Here is a 19,792-nt window from a genome sequence, read left to right on the forward strand (position 1 = left end):
AATAATAGAATTAATAATTAACAATTTTGCCAAGTAGTTCAGTATGAAAAAACCTTTATCGGTAAAACCATTTATCATCATAAATATACAGGGATTAGCATTGAGTTGCTTCTCCAACATACTGAAAATTTAGAAATAGCAGTCAAAGAACTACTGATTCTAAACTACAAATTTTTCTCTAAACGGATGGCGATATTTATGGCACACATAGAATAAAAAAAACGGAGGGAAAAGCATAAACAAAACAAGTCTTTACACATATACATATATACATACACATATACACACACACATATATATATATACACACACACATATATATATATACACACACACATATATATATATACACAAATATATATACACACACAAATATATATATATACACAAATATATATACACACACAAATATATATATATATATATATATATACACAAATATATATATACACACATACACATATATATATATATATACACACACATATATTTTCACACACACACATGTGTGTGTGTGTATAAAGAAGACCACTAGGTGGACGGCTAATGTGCTAGAAGATCACATTCTTCTAGCACATTAGCAGTCCACCTAGTGGTCTCCTTTGTATATACATATACAATAATCCTTTGAGATCTCAGATAATTTTTCTGAATCTCCTGATTCTTTCAATGTGCTAGTTCCATGGTATTAAATTGATATCAATTAATATCCAATTTTTTACCTTACTGTTTTAATTTATACATACACACACACACATCATCATCATCATCATACATATATATATATATTCACAGCAAGTTGTTTTACACCTATTACACTAATTATATTTTGCTTTTGAGCTCGGGTCAAACACTATAGTTTAGAAGCCATGGACTGACAATGTGAATGTTCCGTGTCCTCTCCCCACCCCGCCTTTTGCGAGCACACATTTTTTTTTTCATATTCTTTCAGAGCAAGTCGTTTTACATCTATTACACTATTTTTCTTTTGTCTCTTGGCTCCGGTGAGGCGTCTCGGAACATTCACATCGTGAATGTTCCAAGTCCTCTCCCCACCCCACTCCATTCGCGAGCACGCATTTTTTTCTTCATATTTGTTCACAGCAAGTTGTTTTACACCTATTACACTATTTAAAAAAAATTTTTGAGCTCAGGTCAAACGCTTTAGTTTGACCCCCAAAAGCAGAGGCTTATGCTTTGAGACTATTGATAGTAAAAAAAACAAAAAAATACAAACAGTGGCTGCTAGCTGAGAAACTGAGCAAAGGGAAGGTATGAAATTACACAGTCAATTCAAAAGATAAACAAAGGAAGTAAAAGTAGAATCTTCATAGAAGTGACTGATAAAAGGTGATCTTAAGAGAGAGACAAAATTTGTTGTTGGCTGCTGAAGATTAAGCACTAAACATAAACTTGATAAGGAATATGTATAACCTAGATGAAACAAGTGTAGGTTATGTGGGAAGAAAGGGAGAAATGTGATACACACTGTGAGTACCTGTGACATGTTTGCAGAGAGAGGGTATAAAAGGTGTTGTAATAAAGTGTTATTGCATTTCCACAGGTTTTTATGCAAGAAATATTAGTTTCTAACCACTGGTATCAGCAAGGACCAGAGAAAGTCCTAGAAAATCACACTGTGAAACTCTTGTGGAACTTCACAATCCAGACAAATAGAGTCATTGAACAGGCAAACATAATTTTGGAGGAGAGAGATAGTATAAGGTGTTTGTTGATCAATGTAAGTTGCCCAGGATATCAAAAGTAAAGAAAATGAGAAAATCATACAATATATAGACTTAAGGAAACATGTTGAGAGAATGTGGAATATACCAGCAAGAGTAGTGTCCACTGTGATTTGAACACTTGGGCTTGTGATGAAAAACCTTCAAAAACATCGACACAATCAGCGTTACAACAGCAAATATCTTGTGGAAAGTACTGTTTATATGAAGTTATATAACTTGATATGGAGTCAAATGATCCAGTGAGAAAAAAGATCATCACTGTGCAAATGAAGGAATAATAATAATAATCCTTTCTACTAAAGACACACAGCCTGAAATTTGGTGGGAGGAGACTAGTTGATTACATTGACCCCAGTGCTTCACTAGCATTTAATTTATTGACCCTGAAAGAATGAAAGCAAAGTCTACCTTGGTGGACAAAGTGCCACTAAACATGTTGCCCAGCATGCTAACGATTCTGCCAGCTCACCGCCATAATGATAATAATAATAATAATAAATAAATAAATAATAAGTGTTAACTGCAAACGCAAACAGACTGTATATGAAAAGAAAGAATGGTGGCAGAGGACTAAATAGTATAGACCATTGTATAAAGAGTGAAAGGAGAATGCTTGCCAAGTATTTGATAAATAGTGACGAAGACCTGCTGCAATATACTGGGACCCATATTATCATTGATATTTTAAAATGCTATAGGTAGAATGATAGTGATAATGATAATCACTGTGGTTATGGAAGCAACACAATGCAAGAGCCTGGTGTAGCCATCCGGTTGCACCAGTCCTCAGTCAAATCGTCCAACCCATGCTAGCATGGAAAGCGGACGTTAAACGATGATGATGATGATGATGATGATGATGTACATACAAAGAGAGGAAGACAGAGATGGGACCTCAATAACGAATCTCGTGGGAACCCCATGAACAACTAATGAAATTATGATGCAACACAACAATGAAAGAATTAACGGCGAGAATGAAGCTATAGCTGATCATGGTGAAGGTTTCCCGCCCAGCACGTCTGAAACCACCCACATATGGGGCAGTGATCTGGCCTTGGACGGTCGTTATGTAACAACAGATCACATACATGGTGGGCGCAAAAACATATAAGTGGACAAAGGAAGAGTACGATTCACTTATTGAATGTCATGTAAAAGCAAAGGTGAAAAGAAGTCGTAGAGTAGGTTGACCTACCTTGAAATTTTGGATGGAAAAGGACACGTGTCCAATGTCAGAATATAAACTAATGAACCAAGTGAGAGTAGTTAGGAGGAAGGGTTACATAACTGGAGTAGAAATAAAGGATGGTCGGAGTTGAAAACAGAGAGGTTGAAAGCAGAGAGAAGAGTAGACAGGAGGAACAGGGAAATGATGATGGGGCTGTTAAGGATGAGGAACAGGAACGTTATACAGTGAACCCTGATACTGTGGTGGGTGGACATGCAGGGGAAACTAACCAACTAGATAATGAATTGATTGAAATTCAAAGACAATTCACTGAGTTGATGAATACTCCAGAAGAAAAAATCCCCATGAATATGAGTGAGAAGGGTAGATAGGAGTATGATAAATAAAGTAACACAAAAGATAAATACTGTCATACCATACATCCAGACAGAGGACATAACACAAACAAGAAATCTTCTCTGAGCTATTGCACTATTTGCTGAGGAGAAATTACAACTTAAGAAAACAAAAAATGGTGGAGCAAAAGAACCATGGTGGAAACAACGCGTTGAAAGGGACATAACGCAGGCAAGGTAAGATCTAGGAAAAAATGAGCAATGGTTAGGAGGAAACTGGGGAAAGTGGGAAAGAGACTGACTGAGAAAAATACAGAAGAACTATAAAATACAGAAGAACTATAAAATACAGAAGAACGGGTTTAATGCAGTAATAGAGCAGTTAAAACAGAGGATCATGGCAAAAAGCCAAAAGATCAGAAGGTTTGTGAACAGAAATAAGCAGTATGAGGAGAACAGTTTGTTCAAAAATAACCTGAAGCAATTCTTCCGAATGTTAGAAGGAGACAATGGGGAAAATGTTGCTCCTGATGCAAATCAAGCCAAAGAGTTCTGGAGTGGATTATGGGGAAACAGTGTGGTTCATAAAAGGGATGCAATGTGGATAGAAACTATCAAGACAGAAGTACAAGGAGGAAAGAAACAAAGGAATATTGTTATAAGCATGGGTGACATGAAAGAAGTGGGTAAAGTGCCTAACTGGAAAGCTCCCGGACCAGATGGGATTCATGGCTTTTGGCTGAAGAGATGCTATGCAGTGCATGAAAGACTAGCAGCCTAAATGAATGAGTGTGTCAAGAAAGGTATACTCCCCACATGGATGGTGACTGGGAGGACAACACTTATAATGAAAGATAGAAGAAAGGGAAATATTCTGGGAGATTACCATCCCATAGCATGCCTAAACATAATCTGGAAGATACTCACTGGAATATGTCTGGCAAAGGTATATACTTTCCTGGCACAGGAAGAAATATTACCAAGGGAACAAAAAGGATGTAGGAAGAGTTCTCAGAGTACCAAGGATCACCTGGTCATTGATAAAACAGTTTTGAGGCATTGTAAAAAACATCATAAACACATGTCTATGGCTTGGATTGACTTTAAGAAGGCATATGATATTATGCCTCATTCTTGGATCATTGAATGGCTGCAGATGTTCAGTGTTGCTGACATCACAAATTTCTGATGCATAGCATGAATGAGTGGAAAACCAAATTGTACTCAAGTAATGTATTCCTTGGAAAAGTTAATATTAAAAGGGGAATCTTCCAAAGTGACTTGTTTTCTCCGTAACTATTTGTAATTACACTAATACCCATAACAATGACACTTAGGAAAGTTAGGATGGGTTACTGATGTGGGAAGAAAGGCCCATCATTGAACCATTTGCTGTTTATGGATGACCTGAAACTGCTTGAAAAACAGATAGATTCCTTAACCAAAATAGTCCAGAAGTGTGGTAGGAATATCGGTATGGAATTTGGGATTACCAAATGAGCAGTACTTAATATGAAAAGAGGGAAGAAAGCATCCTGCAGAAGATTGTGGTTGTGATCAGGAAAGACCATGAGTGAATCTGACAGTAGTGGGTATAGATATTTAGGGATTTTGGAGCTAGATGACTTTCTACACATAACCAAAACACCAGGACATACAAATATATATAACATATAGAAAATAACACAGATAAGCATCATACACTTTCAATACAGTGAAAATAACAATAATAAAGCAAATCACTGACATACCCAAGGCACACAGAGCTGCACTCAGTAGTGCAGTGAAAGCATGTAATAAAAATAAAACTACTGAATAATAACAATAATAATAATTTCATGCGCCTTGAAACCACCACCAAAGACATTTAGGACAATACTAAGACAAAAGACAGTGGAGATTTGCATGAACGCATATAAACAATAAAAACAATAACAGTCAACAAGAGAACATTGACAAGATTCCTCAATGAGGAAAACACCATCTAGGAGTGACCTAGGAACCTCATAGATCTCAAGTTACTCTGCTCACCAAAAGTACTGTGGTTCCTCATGCCTCTGTACCTTGCAACTGACAAGCACATGCATAGGTCATGTTTAATACAGTAAACTTTTTACAAATTGATGGAATGATGGGGGAGGTAGCATGTCTCTCTTCAACCTCACCTCACTACTTTTCAAGTGGAATTTTAAAAAAGTTGCTGAGGGACTGGCCAAAACGAAAAGCATCAATCTTCAGTCCTTTCGGTTGCATTCACACAACCACTTTCACCATAACTATCAGACAGGAAAACTGATCTTCTTGGCCAATGGAAGGCAGTGGGGCAGTCTTCACAACAGAGTTGGCTAATAGCTGAATCTATCTTACAAATGACAGCAGCTGTTTAACATAACTCTACAAGTCAACAATGCTTGAGCACTGTATGAGTGCGTGCAGGACAGCTTCATTGCTCTGTATGCATCTTGGGTAGGGAGGCTGATCGCACTACTGTACCAATAGAGTTTAACCCTAACTGGCAATGCTCTCCACCTGGTAGCACTGCCAGACCAAGGATTTCTGGAAATTATCCATGAGTCCTGGCCTGAAAATCCTACTGAAATAACTAGTGAGTTTATTTTCATTGTTGCCCAAAGTTTAGTTGAGGATAGCGTCGCTCTTACCCATCACTAATACTCCACAGAACACCATGGTGTAAGCTCCAATGAATGTACTGGCAGAGGGCTGTGGGTGCCTAAAGGCACTCTAGGTGCCAAGCACCCAGCCTTAGTCTACACTTGGTCCATGACTACAGCTTTGTCAGAGGCAAGCTGCAGAAAAGCATAACTAGTGAACAGTAACCACACTAGCTCACTGTGAAGGAAATGCTGGAGGTATCACAGCCTCAGCACATGTTTGTGCCATGGAACATTCAGTCCTCTCCATAGTGAATGGTGACAATAAATGGACCATCAGACCAGCAGAGCATGTCCCTTTCACTCAAAGCAGAAGAGCAAGTGCTCCATTCTGGTCAGCTGGGCAACAAAGCAAAGCATGACAGTAAGGTGGTAGTAAATGATGGACACAATGTAAGCATTTGTCACTTCTACAAAACACTTCTAGGATAGTTTTCTTTTGGTCTATTTCTTGGTAAGACTAGTCAGCTTGTCACTTTTTCATAGTCCTTGTCCACCCTCAGGTTTGGACCAAACCAAACTCCAAACAATTTAACTGGCTTGTCCATTCAGTGTCTTACAATGCTGTTGAATGGCATGAACCTGCTCCTCATGGTGCTATGCAGCAGACCTAATGACCTCCCCTGGTTAATTTTCATTAATAAGTGGAATTTTTATTTCGTTTATTCTGACCACCAAGCAAATGTCACTGTACACTACAGTGATCCAGCTTCTCAAGACAGAACAAAAACCAGCAGCCTTGAAAACAGCCACCAAGTATTGATGGGTAACCCTATTGAAAACTTTCAATTGATCAGGCCCACATCTATGCCAGGTTCTTTACTGTCCCTTTCTATAGTGCATTGCTTGAGGTGGATGTTGTGGACAGATCTGTTTGGTATGTTGCATATCTGTGTTTCACCAACCAGAGTATTGACAACAAGCACCAAAGCTTTACCTAATACCTCAGCCAAAAATATTCAGCCCTGCATTTTGCAGAGTTATGGGCCTGAAGTTTAAAAAAAAATCATCCTTCTTGTGCAAGCCCATTATCAGCAACACTACCACACATTGTCTTGCAAGGTTGAGATTTTTTTGGTTTTGATGCCAGCTGTAGTAGACATCTACCAAGAGGCTCTCAAACAAGTTTGGCCTGTGAAGATAAAGCTTGGTGGGTAGACCATCCAGCTCCAGAAACTTTTTCCTTGTGCAGCCAGCCATTCCTTTCTGTATTTTGTCAGCTGTTAACCTTTTGCAGAACTTTGCATCCCTATCTGAGAGCTGCAGTAAGCAATCACATTAGATGGTACAAATATGCTTGGAATTAAGTAACACATGCCCTTCCCAATTCATCAAAGACTGCATTGTGCTTGTCACTTGAGCCCATTAAATGGCTTTCATTCCTTCATTCCTTAGAGCATGTGCCCAAGCTCTGACAATGCAACCTTTATGTTTATTTAGTGTTGAAGAATTGGCCATGGAGAAATCTTACTGCTAGTATGTCAGTCACAATGCCTTTCCTAAGTACCTCTTCAAGGTTAGTAACAAGCTCTCCCTCTAGTCTAGCATTCTCTATCATTATTTCCTTACTAAACCTTATTCATTCTTAATAGCCCTTTCTGGGGTTGACCAACATTTGTTATTGATGATTGCTCTAGTCAACTCCCTCATAATTAGTTCTCTAATCCAGTCTGTAAACTTAGGACTCTGGGAAAGCCATATTCATTTTTCAGTGACCAGGCCCCTGTCTATGCAGCCTATTTAGGTTAACTGTACATAAATTTGTGGCCAGTGTAGCTGACTACTTTGAACTGAGAACAACCTATGCTATCCTTATAGGCTGGTCTACAGAATACTCTATCCAGATATGATCTGGATGACTTGATGCTGTTTGCTCATATCCACGTAAATGTATTTGGGAAATCTAATTTGTGTCTGTCAGCCAGCTGGAAATGACCGAGCAGGTTTGTGAGGCTTTTACAGCTCCCACTTCTTTTTCCTATCAGCTAGCTTTGTGTAATCCAGAAGTGCATCTAAGATTGTGTATCAATTAGCTCTAAAGAGAGGGATGTTCTCGAAAATCTTCAGATTCTTGAAGAAATACAGCTGCCCTGCCCCAATCAGGCATACATGATAACTAGTCTATAAGCAAAGCTTTCACTGCAGTTTATATCCAGGACTACCAACTTACCATGGCTCCAGATCAACTGTATCTCAAGGACCAGGCTTTTCTGAAACAACACCTCAATGCTGTCCCCCTTATTGGGTTGAGCAAGAGGTCAAAGATCTTAAAATCACCTCAAAATGGGTGCAGATGCAAATGTGTCAAAGATTCTATTCTAGCCAATGGCTATCATATCCAAACTTAGCAATCTGAAGTTACTGACCAAAAGACCTTGCTTCTAAAGTTGAAAAGGAGGAGGAGAGTAAGTTACAGGTTATCTACCTTTTGGTGAGCCCAGTGACTGGGTGAAACTTTGGGGTTCCTTCAGGTTGTCTTTTAGGAGCCTACTGTTGACTCTTGTGTTGGGGCTTCATAACGTTTCCAAGTTCAGCCATACTATTTTCAAATTTTGTAGCACCTTGAAAGTGCTGGTCCTGAAGACCTTGTCCTCTTTCAATGTTTTCCTTTTGTGCAATGAAGTACAGAGTCTTTGCATGCCAGTAAGGATGCATTTAACTTCCAATAACTGAGTCTCTGTCTATAGGTCCTATCTAAATCAACTAAGCAGATCACAACTTTGTGATCTGGGTAGTTGACTAGTTTGAATTGTGGACATCCTACACTATTCCTATCCACTGACCTAATAAATACTATATTGAAACATGATCTGGATGACCTGCTGAGGTTGCTCCATGTTCACACTGGCACATAAGGGGAACTCTGTCAATACTTATCAGACAAATGGACATTTCTGAGGTTTTGGGGACACCATCTGAAATACATTTCAAGTCCTCAACTAATATTAAAAAGTGAGACATTCCAAAGAATGTTTCCAGATGTCTGGAGAAATCTAGCTCTCCAGCCCTTGTTGGGTCATCAACAGCCACAAGATTAAAGATGTCACCTTCACTACTGTTCACATCTAGGACCAGTGTGCACTCTGGAAGTCTTTCTCTCATTAGTGGCTAATACATCTATATTGAGTGACCTGAGATTTTTGAGCAAGTAACCTTGGTTCCAAGCTGATCCCAAGTCATGCACATATGCAGCCAGCCATTGCTTCTTGTATCAACCTTTCACAGAATTCTGCATCCCAATCTCTCAGCACAGTCATGTTAGTCAGAGAAAGAAAAAAGCAGGTAACTCTCATCTTGATTTTCAAGAAGTCCTGCTGTCTAGACCTCTTTTCAGTCAAATGTTTTCTAAAAGCCCTTCTAAAAGTCTTTTTTTTTATCTATCATCTTTGATATTTTTATTAACAAACTGCCCTCTGGATTTTGGGAATGAAATCCTTAAATTCCTCCCCACTCTCCCTCAAGGGAAAGCTGCAGACCCATTGGGGATAGCTGCAGAGATGCTTAAAATATCTGGGGAAGTAAGATACAAGATTATCACTTGGATAGTTAAGCAAGTCATCCAGGAAGGTGTTATACCCAATGACTGGTATAGCAATATCATTGTGAACAACGTAAGTGGTGCCTTTGAGAGAAGCAATCATAGAAGAATCAACCTTCTAGATCAAGCTATGAAGGTCATGGAAAATGTTAAAGCCCAGTTAATCCATGACAGAATGAACCTGGATGAGATACAGTTTGGCTTTGTCCCTGGAAGAGGCACCATAGATGTAATCTTCCTTGTAAAGCAACTTTGGGAAAAATACCTAGCTAAAAATAAAACTATTTCTGGCCTTCATTGATTTGGAGAAAGCATTTGACAGAATACCATGTGCAGTAATTTAGTGGGTTCTGAGGAAACTAGGTGTAGATAAATGGCTTGGGTGAATGTTTTAAGCTTTGTACAAGAATGCTTTAAGGGAGGGTTGGCAATAACATCAGTGGGAAATTTAGTGTGAAGGTAGGAATCCATCAAAGTTCAGTCTTCTCCTATTCATCATTACCCTCCAAACCATCACTGAAGAGTTTAAGACTGGATGTCTAAAGGAACTCCTATGATCTAGTCCTCATTGCTGAATCTATAGGAGAATTAGAAGAAATTCCAGGTATGTAAGCTAAACCTAGAATTGAGGCTCCTTAAGGTCAAATTGGCAAAGACTAAGGTTTTAGTAAGTAGGAAAGATAACAGGACCCCAGTACCTTTAAGGAAATAACCTTGTTCAATATGTAGAAAAGAGGTAGGTTTAAACTCCATGCGCTGTACTCAATGTAAGCTATGGAGATACAAGAGATATAATGTAATCACTGGCACACTATCTAAAGATGTAAGCTTCATATTTAGCAGATGTATTGGAGCAGTACATACAAGCACATCTGAAACTGAGTCTCTTAAATGCCTAGATAGCTCATTAGAAGTAATTGATAGCTTTTGCTACCTAGGAAATGTAATTGCTCTGAAAGCATAGTTGCTAGAGTAAGAACTGAATGGAGAAAGTTCAGTGAGCTATTATCACCGCTGACAACAAAGGTTTGTTCCCTAAGAGTGAAGAGCAGATTATATGATACTAGTGTTAGAACTACAATGCTGCATTGTAGTGAGACATGGGCCTTGAACACAGAGGGCTTGAGAATACAGAAAAGAAATGAAGTGAGCATGCTCCATTGGATGTGCAATGTAAATGCACATGAAAGAATTAGTATGAGGTGGTATGAAAAAGTTCCCAGACCAGTTATGTTTAATAAAAAAATGATTTATTTACCTACGTTTTAACATCATCTCTTTTGAAATAGTCACCTTGTGCAGCAATATACTAGTCCTAGTATTCCTGTCACTTTTGGAAGTTGTTTTCTATAAGCAAGTTGAAGACCTTCTGCAATTTGTTCTGGATCTTGACAACAGTGTTAAAACAGTGACCTTTGAGCTGTATTTTCATCTTGGAGAAGAGATGGAAGTTTGCAGGTGCTAAATCAGGCAAATAGGGCGGGTGAGAAAATGATACCGTGTTGTTTTTGGTGAGAAATTCATGAGTGAGGAGACCTTGGTGACAGGGTATGTTGTTGTCATGAAGAATCCAATTCTTTGCACTCCACAAATCTGGTCATTTCATCGAATGTCCTCCCTCAAATGCTTCAAAACACCGTAGTAGAATTCTCAATTGATGGTCTGGCCCTGGAGGATGTATTCTCAATGCACTATACCACAGATGCTGAAAAAAGCGGTAAGCATGCTCTTGATTGAGCTGTGGATCTTTTGTGCCTTCTTCAGTCATGGAAATAAAGGGCTCTTCCATTGTGACTGCTGCTTTGTCTCAGGGTCACACTTGTAGTCCCAACTTTTGTCACCAGTAATGATCCTTGACATGAAGGATGGGTCATCTGTGGTATGCTGACGGAGATCCCGACAGACTTTGAAGTAATGTTTTTCTACTCAGTGGTCAGCAAGTGGGAGACAAACTTGACAGGGACACATCACATGTTTGATTCAGACATTAAGATTGCCTGCACAGACCCATATGACAGACCAACATCAGCGATGTTGCTGATTGTCCTCCAACAATCATCATGCACAAGATGATGAATTTTCACCACATTTCTGGGGGTGACACACATGGCAGGTCTTCCAAATCGCTCATCAGTTTCCAGGGTCATTCTTCTGCTAGGCACGCCACTTGAAACACAGCATATGACCCAATTCCACACCACCATAAGCTTGCCAAAGCATGCTCAATGTTTCTGTAGCAGACTTCCCAAGTTTAATGCAAAATTTCACATTGGTTCTTTGTTTCAACTTTCTGTCCATGACAAAAATCACAGACTACAGCTTACACGTGATCACAAAAACACAAATTTCACAGCTTGTGAAGTAAACACAGTGATGTCACTCAGCACACTGCCTCATGAAGGTCACTGCTAGCTTTCACTTCGCACACAACCATGTGCTGCTGTCTGTGGGCACACTACAGAACTAGTCTGGGAACTTTTTGATACTACCTCATACAAAAGTGCTGAGTGAAAAACAGGGTACAAGAGGAATCAGACATTGTGTCCAAGAGAGATCAGGATGGTTTGTTCAAATGATGTATATGAATGAGAACAGCTATATAAAAAGGTGCTGATTGCTTAATGTGGTTAGAACCACATTAAGACTCAGAAACACATAGGACAAAGTGGTGAAAGTTGGTCTCAGACTTTGAGACTGACAGATGAAATGACAAATGACTAGAATCTCTAGTAATGAAGTTCTCAAAAAGACTCATCCTACTCGGCAAAACTGAGTCCTGGGGGCACTATATTTTGGGTTCTCCACTTATCACAGTGACTCCTTCCCCCAATACACTATGCCTACTACTTGTTCTCTCCCCCTCCCCAGTAACTGTATCATCTTTACTACTCCTGCCAATTGTGCCCCTCACCACTCTTCTTGATCCTGCTATCATTCTCCTTTCAACCTTCCCCGTTTTGGCAGTCTGCCCCCACCACATTCATTCACTTTCCCATACAATCTTAGAACCCACCCACTCTCTTCTACACAACTTTGTGCCTTGTAGTGCTACAAAAGCACCTTATCGCCATTATCTATGTCTTGCAGCTCCTACTGCTAATTCTTTTTTTCTTCTCTAACCCCATCACTTGTTTTTAGTAGCCATACAGATCCCTCTTCAAGAACCTGCTCTGCCCCACCTCTCGCATAGTAATCCCCTAGCATGAAACTGACCCACTATGTACCTCAGGCTTGTACTCCTGCAAACTTTCTAGTGATCTCAACAGTGTGGGTGGCAAAAAAAAAGCACCCAGCCCACACTGTAAAGTGGTTGGAATTAGGAAGGTCATACAACTGTGAAAACCATGCCAGAGCTTAATTGGGCTCATTGGTTCCTGTTAAACCATCCAACACTTTGCAAGGATTGTGAATGTTAAATGATGATGATGGTGATGACGATGATGACAATTTAGGTATTCTATCAAATCACTGTTGTTTTTGTTTACAACAGTGAAATTGATGGATACTTTTTGTGTACAGTTTAAATTTCTTTGTTATTTTTGCAGCTTCAGTTTTGGTTGTTGTAGTGTTTGTTTTCTTGTTGATAATGTAGATGTTGTTGTTGGTTATGTTACTATTGTTGTAGTTGTGGTTTTTGTGTTTGTTGCTGCTTTTGTTGTGTCCTTGGGGCTCTGTAATCTCCTCCTCTTTCACTTTCCCTCTTTGGGGACCACTTGCCATGTTTCAGCTCATTCTTCCTTCTCCAAGTCCTTTCCCAAGGAATTAGTGTGAGGTGATGAAGTCTAGTCAAAAATCATGATATCTGAGTCATGGTTGCAGATATGGGGAGCAGGGAGTTTGGGAGAGGAGCTTGCTCACTTGTAGAAGTAAGGAGCAAACATTTCTGTTGTTTAGGCTTTGGTGTAGGTGTCCTCAGTTGATTATGGTGGTATTGTAGATGTGGTTGTGGTTTGACAGCAGGTTTGGTTTAGATTTCTTTGAGAGCAGAAAACCTTTTGAAGGGTGGTACTCCCATAGACATAACAGTTTGCCTTTCTCTCCTCTACCACTGCTCTTATGATCTCCACACCCTTCGTGTCAGGGATCATGTGGAAGTTTACTGCTCTGACCAGCATTTCCACTTCTGCCTTGATTTTACAGTGAGTATATCATCACCATGTTCATCCAGTATCATCCCAAAACTTTGCTTTTTCTTTGCTATGGTATATTGCTATGAGAGATCCAAAATCCTTACCTCTCCTTAAATACCAAACCAAACCCCAGACATCTTTCAGGCATTTCTCTGTCTGTGCTGAAGTTTAATTTTCAATTCTCATAGTCTTCATGTTAAAACAATGATAGATCACAGTTTTTTTTTCCTTTTTGTCATCTAATTTTTGTTGTCAGATGGTAGAAAAATAAGATTAAGCATCAAGTAGCATTTTCTGAAATTTTTCTCCAAATCAGTTGAATGTGTATTTCACCCATCTCTGTTGAGTAATTTTGGCAAAATTAATTTTGGTTTTGTTGCTATTGTTGGTAGTGGTTGTTATGGCTGTATTGTTTGCTTTAATCAATTTTTTATTTTCTCTTAGTCTTGAAATTTGTTGTTGTTGCTGTTGGCTTTGATGTTTTCTTTGTTAAAATTTTTCCTTTTCAGTTTGTCTTTAAATTTTGATGTTGATGGAGTGGTTTCAATGTTTCGTTTTCTAAATTGTTGTTGCTGAAAAATATGCTGTTGTCTGTTTTCAAAGCAGTGACACACTGCATCCTCCTCACACCCTCTTTCATTGTGTTCTGGTAATGCTCCTCACTCTCTCTTCCTCTCTTATAAACAAGAAAGATTTATACCACTCAACATTTATGAGATGTTAGTGACTTTAGCATCAGCACTAGATAGATTCAGTGACACAGGGCAATATGTGGAAAGACAGTATGAAAGCTCAAAAAGGAGTTGATTATTCAAGAAATAAACTCCATGATTCCATGAAATGTCTGAGGTGGTTGATAGCTTTTGTTAGTTAGGTGAAGTGAGTGTTTAGAAAACAGAGCAACCAGAGTAAGAGTAGGATGGAGTTCAAGGAGCCATTACCTCTGTAAGTAATAGTTTCTCTCTCAGAATGAAGAACAAATTCCATAATACTTGTATATGAAGTGTAATGCTGCATGCTAATGAGATGTGGGCCCTGAATGCAGAAGATTTAGAATAACTAGAAAGATATTAGGTGAGCATGCTCTACTGTCATGTTAGTGTGTATGAATGATGGAATATAAACGAATCAAGAGAAAAACTGGGGATAAGAGGAATGAGGTTGTGGTGTGTCCAAGAGAGAAGATTGCACTAGTAGAAGAATGTGTATGGAGGATGACAGCTGTAGTGAGTAATTAAAGTATATGGAACCTGTGAAAGAAAGAGACCAAGCAAGACATGGGAGGAAGCAGTGAAGACTGATTTCAAAGGTGCTGTAACTCACAAAGGAGATAATTCTCAAATCATGTCTTAAATTGTCTCTAGTACTTGTACTATAATATAACACACTCAAGTACTCTATGTAAAGTAGTTGGTGTTAGGAAGGGCATCAAGCAGTAGAAACCAAGTTAAAAATGTAGTGCATAACTGAGATATGGTACTCTGGCCTGTCTAGGAGAGGAATGGCTTCAAATAAGAACAGACTCTGACTATGACAATCCATTCAACCAATTCCAGCATGCAAAGCAGATATAAACATGATATTCATGATATGATAATGATGGTGATTATGATGTAACCCACTAAAATATAGATATAAAAGAGTAGAAAATTCTCAGGTATCTAGTCTTCCAAAAACTAGCAGTTAATAAATGACTGGCATGATAACTAGTAATATATGATACATATATAATTGTAAATATGTGCCAAATAAATACTTGAAATGATAGCTAGTAATTCATGGTACTAAATAAATTATTGGAAGGTACAGATTCCATTTACTCACCCCACAGGATACAATCACTGGATCTTTGAAAACTCGATCACATAAGCGACAAAATAATTTTTTATTGGCTTCTTCTTGGAAAACAATTATATCCTGAAAATGAAATGGAGAAAATTTAACAACACAAATTAGAAAGAAGTCCAAAGATTAGATTGATAAGGAATCTGAGTTAGAGAACTGTAAAATTCTAAAAATCACTGGAAGACTTTCCAATGATCTTTTCTAACAACTTGATACATATTAACATGGTTGAAGCCATTGTATTCATGAAACTAAGAATTGTCTTTGTTAGGATGTAATTCAAAAGTGACCAGTTGTTGACCTTTCATAAAAATGAAGACCCATCAAACAGTACTATTCAAACATTTGGGACATAGTTGTTGTTACACACACAAATACCTTTGACTGCATCAAGTTGGCTGATTAGCAATGTCTCATTCACCAATATACTGCAGCCTTGGAGATCAGACAGGTTTTTCTGATCCTCTTCTCCTCTTCCTCCCTCTACTACTACCACTACTACACACTTCATCTTCCTTCTTCTTATTCCTATTCTCCATACTTTGTTCAATCATTCTTTCTCAGGACTGTGTGGTGAATGTTGCCAGAGATATCTTCAGGCCCATTAGGTATTCTTGCAGTAGATAACTTCTGTCCCATTTGGTACATCCATCCATCTTCTCTGCCTACCATTCTTGGGAGGATTTTGGGGGTAGAGTCCTCAGGCACTTCCTCCATATGATCCTATCAGAAGCAACAGTCATTACACTTTTTGACTGGATTCCCAAGCATAACCGATTCAGAAAATGGATATTATCCAACTATCTTGTTCTTGGTCTACTCCCAGGTTTTCTGCTAGTTAGCTTTGCTTGAAGAATCTGTCTTGTGAGTATTTCCTGTGACATTCTAAGCACATGTCCATAGTACTGGAGCTGAGGACCTCTCAATGCAGCTGAACCTGGAAACTTCCTGATCTCTGAACTATACACTCTACCAAGGAATATTACTCCAGAGAGCCTTCAGAAGAATCCCATTTTGACCACTTATATTTGTTTGTATTGGTTATTAGCTTCTTCATGTATTAGTAGACCAGAGTTATAATTACCTAATATTTTCCTTCTCTCCTACAAAAGAAATCAAAGAAACAACACAGCTGTGTGTAAGAAGTTTATTTCCCAACCACATGGTCTCAAGTTCAGTCCCACTGTGAGCACCTTTGAGCTAATATCTTCTACTATAGTCATGACCAACCAAAGCTTTCTAAGTGTATTTGGTAGATAGAAATTAAAAGAAGCCCACCATATGCGTGTGCGTGTGCAAGTGGTATCCTTTGTGTTCAATCTTGTGTGAAAACATGTCTGGTCACAAGGAATATTACCTCACTTGGAAACAGGTGGGGTGACAGGAAGGCCATTTGGCTGTAGAAAATTCTGCTTCAACAAATTCCATTTGGCCTCTGCCAGCATGGAAAAGTAAGCATTAAATGGTGATGATGATGGTGTGTGTGTGTAGATGAACCTATATGGGTTGCCTATTTTAGATTTAGTTTTATCATTTAAAATTGTTTAAATAAGCTAACTTTTTTAAAATAACCATGTCCCTACATTTTGGCAAACATCTTAGTATCACTAATTTCTTTTCACTGAGGGTTTTATGTTAAACATCTTAAACACATTGATTCTTTTAGACATTTCTGTACATTCAAGAAGCTTTAAGATGTGTACTAAAATTTAAGCCATCAAGGTACCAGTTTGGTGTTTGAAACATTAAAAGTTTGTAACCTGTTCCTTGTACTGTAGTGTTTATAGCAAAGATAAACATCACTTGATTAATCCAATTTGTTACACAATAAATAGTATGATGAGAGCGCTTAATAACTGAAGTAGTTTAACATATTCTGTAAGTAAAGTCAACCGTTCATACTGTCATAGAATAAATAATTAATGGAAGTAGAAGTCACTGATGCAAACAGCAAGAACATGGTGAAAGTGACTAATGTTTTGTTAGTTGCCCATGCTGTATTCTACATTTCCTTATCTACAGTAACTGTTGTTGTATCCCCCAAAAGAGACACCCTACTAGTGTAATATATACTAGTGACAATGACAGAGATAAACAAAATGCCCAATAGTAAATTTATAAATGTTGAGATATGCCCACATTTTTACATGTTCAACAAAACCCTAAATTTTAGACTGCGAATGGAGATTAAATAAAAAGGGGTACTGGAAAATTTAAAAAAATCACCTACCTTTATTTTTTTTATCAGAAAATTAACATTTTATTTGCTTTATAAATCAAGACTGTCATATGGCATGGCTTTGGTCAAAAACCTCCTTTTTTTAAATAACCTCTCAAAATGCTTTGTAACACTTTAATATCCATATATTGAAATTTATATATTATACTGTAACACATTAATTTTTATATTGAAATGTAACACATTATTATTTATATCTAACACTAATATTTCACACAGATGGCTTGAAATAGAAATATAAAATCTAACACATTAATATTTATATATTCAAATAGGACAGAAATTATGATAAATATAAATTTACATCATTTGTTCTTATGTATGTTTCACCATTGTGGTTGTTTGGAACTCTGCATTGGCTGTTCCAAGCGCAACTGGATGCTTAACCACAATGGATTGAACTTGAAACATCCAATGCAGAGTTCCAAGCAACCCCAATAGTGAAACGTATGCAAGAACAAATGATATAAACTGATGTTTATTGTAATTTCTCTTACATTTACTCTGTATAGCATAACTAATAATACTTCTGAAGTATAATAGTAGCTTAACTACTATATTTAACTGTAACATTCATATTAATATGTAACTTGAATTAAGTTCACTGTATTTAAGAATTTGTTTACATAACCCTTCACAGCTGTACTGACTTAAGCCACAAAATTGAAACCAACACAGTAATGAAATAATGCTTCAAGCATTACCACTTGGTGCATAGCACCTATTTACAGCCAAGCAGACTGGACCAAGAGGTTGTCAAGTGTTTTAGCCAAGGACTTCATGTAGACTCAGTAACAGTTATATTACCTTTCTGATTTCCTATTGGCTTACAATTCTATCCTCACCAAATTATATATCTCTATTTGAAGCCATGTAATATTTGATATGGCAACATATAACAGTGTTGGCATAACACAAATTTAGTCTTTTTAATACTGACCCACCCAAGACCATCCTGTATCTATGATACAAACTTCATGTTTTAAAGTGATGTAAATTAAAACCTTCCACCAAAAGTTGATGTTGATTTATGTTCCAAACATAAGTATAAGGTATTTTACTAAATTCTTCAGTATTTTCAAAATTAATTGAAATAAAGGTAGTGTAGGTCAGTAGAAATATGGTAACAAAAGGGTCAAATTTCAGGTTAATTTATGCTCCAAACACCAGCTTAATAACAACAAAGTTATTTTATTAAATTCTTCATTTTACCAAAATTAATTGTAATGAAGGCAATGTTGTTAGTCAGAAAGGACTCAGATTTAAAACTAGATCATCTTTCAAACATTAATTAGATCAGAATTTTAAGATTAAAAAAACTTTGGGATTTTTAGAAATTTCACGTATTTTTTCAATAAATTCAATATTTGATTAAATTGTAGCAAACTGGTAATTCTTCTGTAAGATAAAGAATAATGAAACAATGAACATACATCATCATCATCATCACACAGAAGAGATCTAGTAGATACATTAGAGCTTGTTCGCTTGTGGCCTGGGGGTAGTTGAAGGACAGAGGCACCCTAAAAGATAAATAATAATAATAATGATGATAATAATAATAATAATAATAATAATAATAATAATAATAATAATGATGATGATGATGATGATGATGATGATGATGATGATGATGATAATGATACGAGAGAAAGATAGATGCAAATAGGCCAGACATTATACTGTCAAGACCTATGAAAAACTGAGCAAATATAAAGACCTTGAAATAGAAACTGACAAAATGTGAAGCCTTAAGATTAAAACAATATCTGTTGTCATAGGTACCCTAGGAATGACAGCAAAAGGGGCTGATTGCTACCTGTCTCAGATACCAGAAAATCCAAAAATGAAAGAAATTTTAAAAAACTGTGCTCATAGGAATTGCTTATATCCTACAAAAAATATTGTCTTTGTAATTCCAAAAACATTTTAATTTGTAAACATTGTCAAAAGTACTTTTAAATGTACATAATAGCAAACACCTATTACTGTCATCTTAAGATCACAAAATCATCTTATCACCAATTTACTTTTAAAGCAAACTTCTAATTTTCTTATGTTTTGACAGACATTTTCTAGAACAATACTATGTG

General features: G+C 37.4%; 1 protein-coding gene across 3 annotated transcripts in view; it reads right to left on the minus strand.

Moving 5' to 3' along the window:
* LOC106872578 (E3 ubiquitin-protein ligase TRAF7) overlaps window positions 1-19,792 on the minus strand; it is a 201,076-nt gene that overhangs the window by 79,008 nt on the left and 102,276 nt on the right. For 2 of the 3 annotated variants that reach the window (XM_052970186.1, XM_052970189.1), the window contains 2 exons: window positions 19,133-19,222; window positions 15,440-15,532 (listed from right to left, as the gene is read on the minus strand). In XM_052970186.1, coding sequence (XP_052826146.1) covers window positions 15,440-15,532; window positions 19,133-19,222 — 183 coding nt within the window. The remainder of the gene's footprint in view (window positions 1-15,439; window positions 15,533-19,132; window positions 19,223-19,792) is intronic. The other variant, XM_052970187.1, reaches the window with a different exon arrangement.

The sequence above is a fragment of the Octopus bimaculoides genome, chromosome 8, assembly GCF_001194135.2.
Source record: "Octopus bimaculoides isolate UCB-OBI-ISO-001 chromosome 8, ASM119413v2, whole genome shotgun sequence".
In the NCBI taxonomy this organism is placed as follows: domain Eukaryota; kingdom Metazoa; phylum Mollusca; class Cephalopoda; order Octopoda; family Octopodidae; genus Octopus; species Octopus bimaculoides.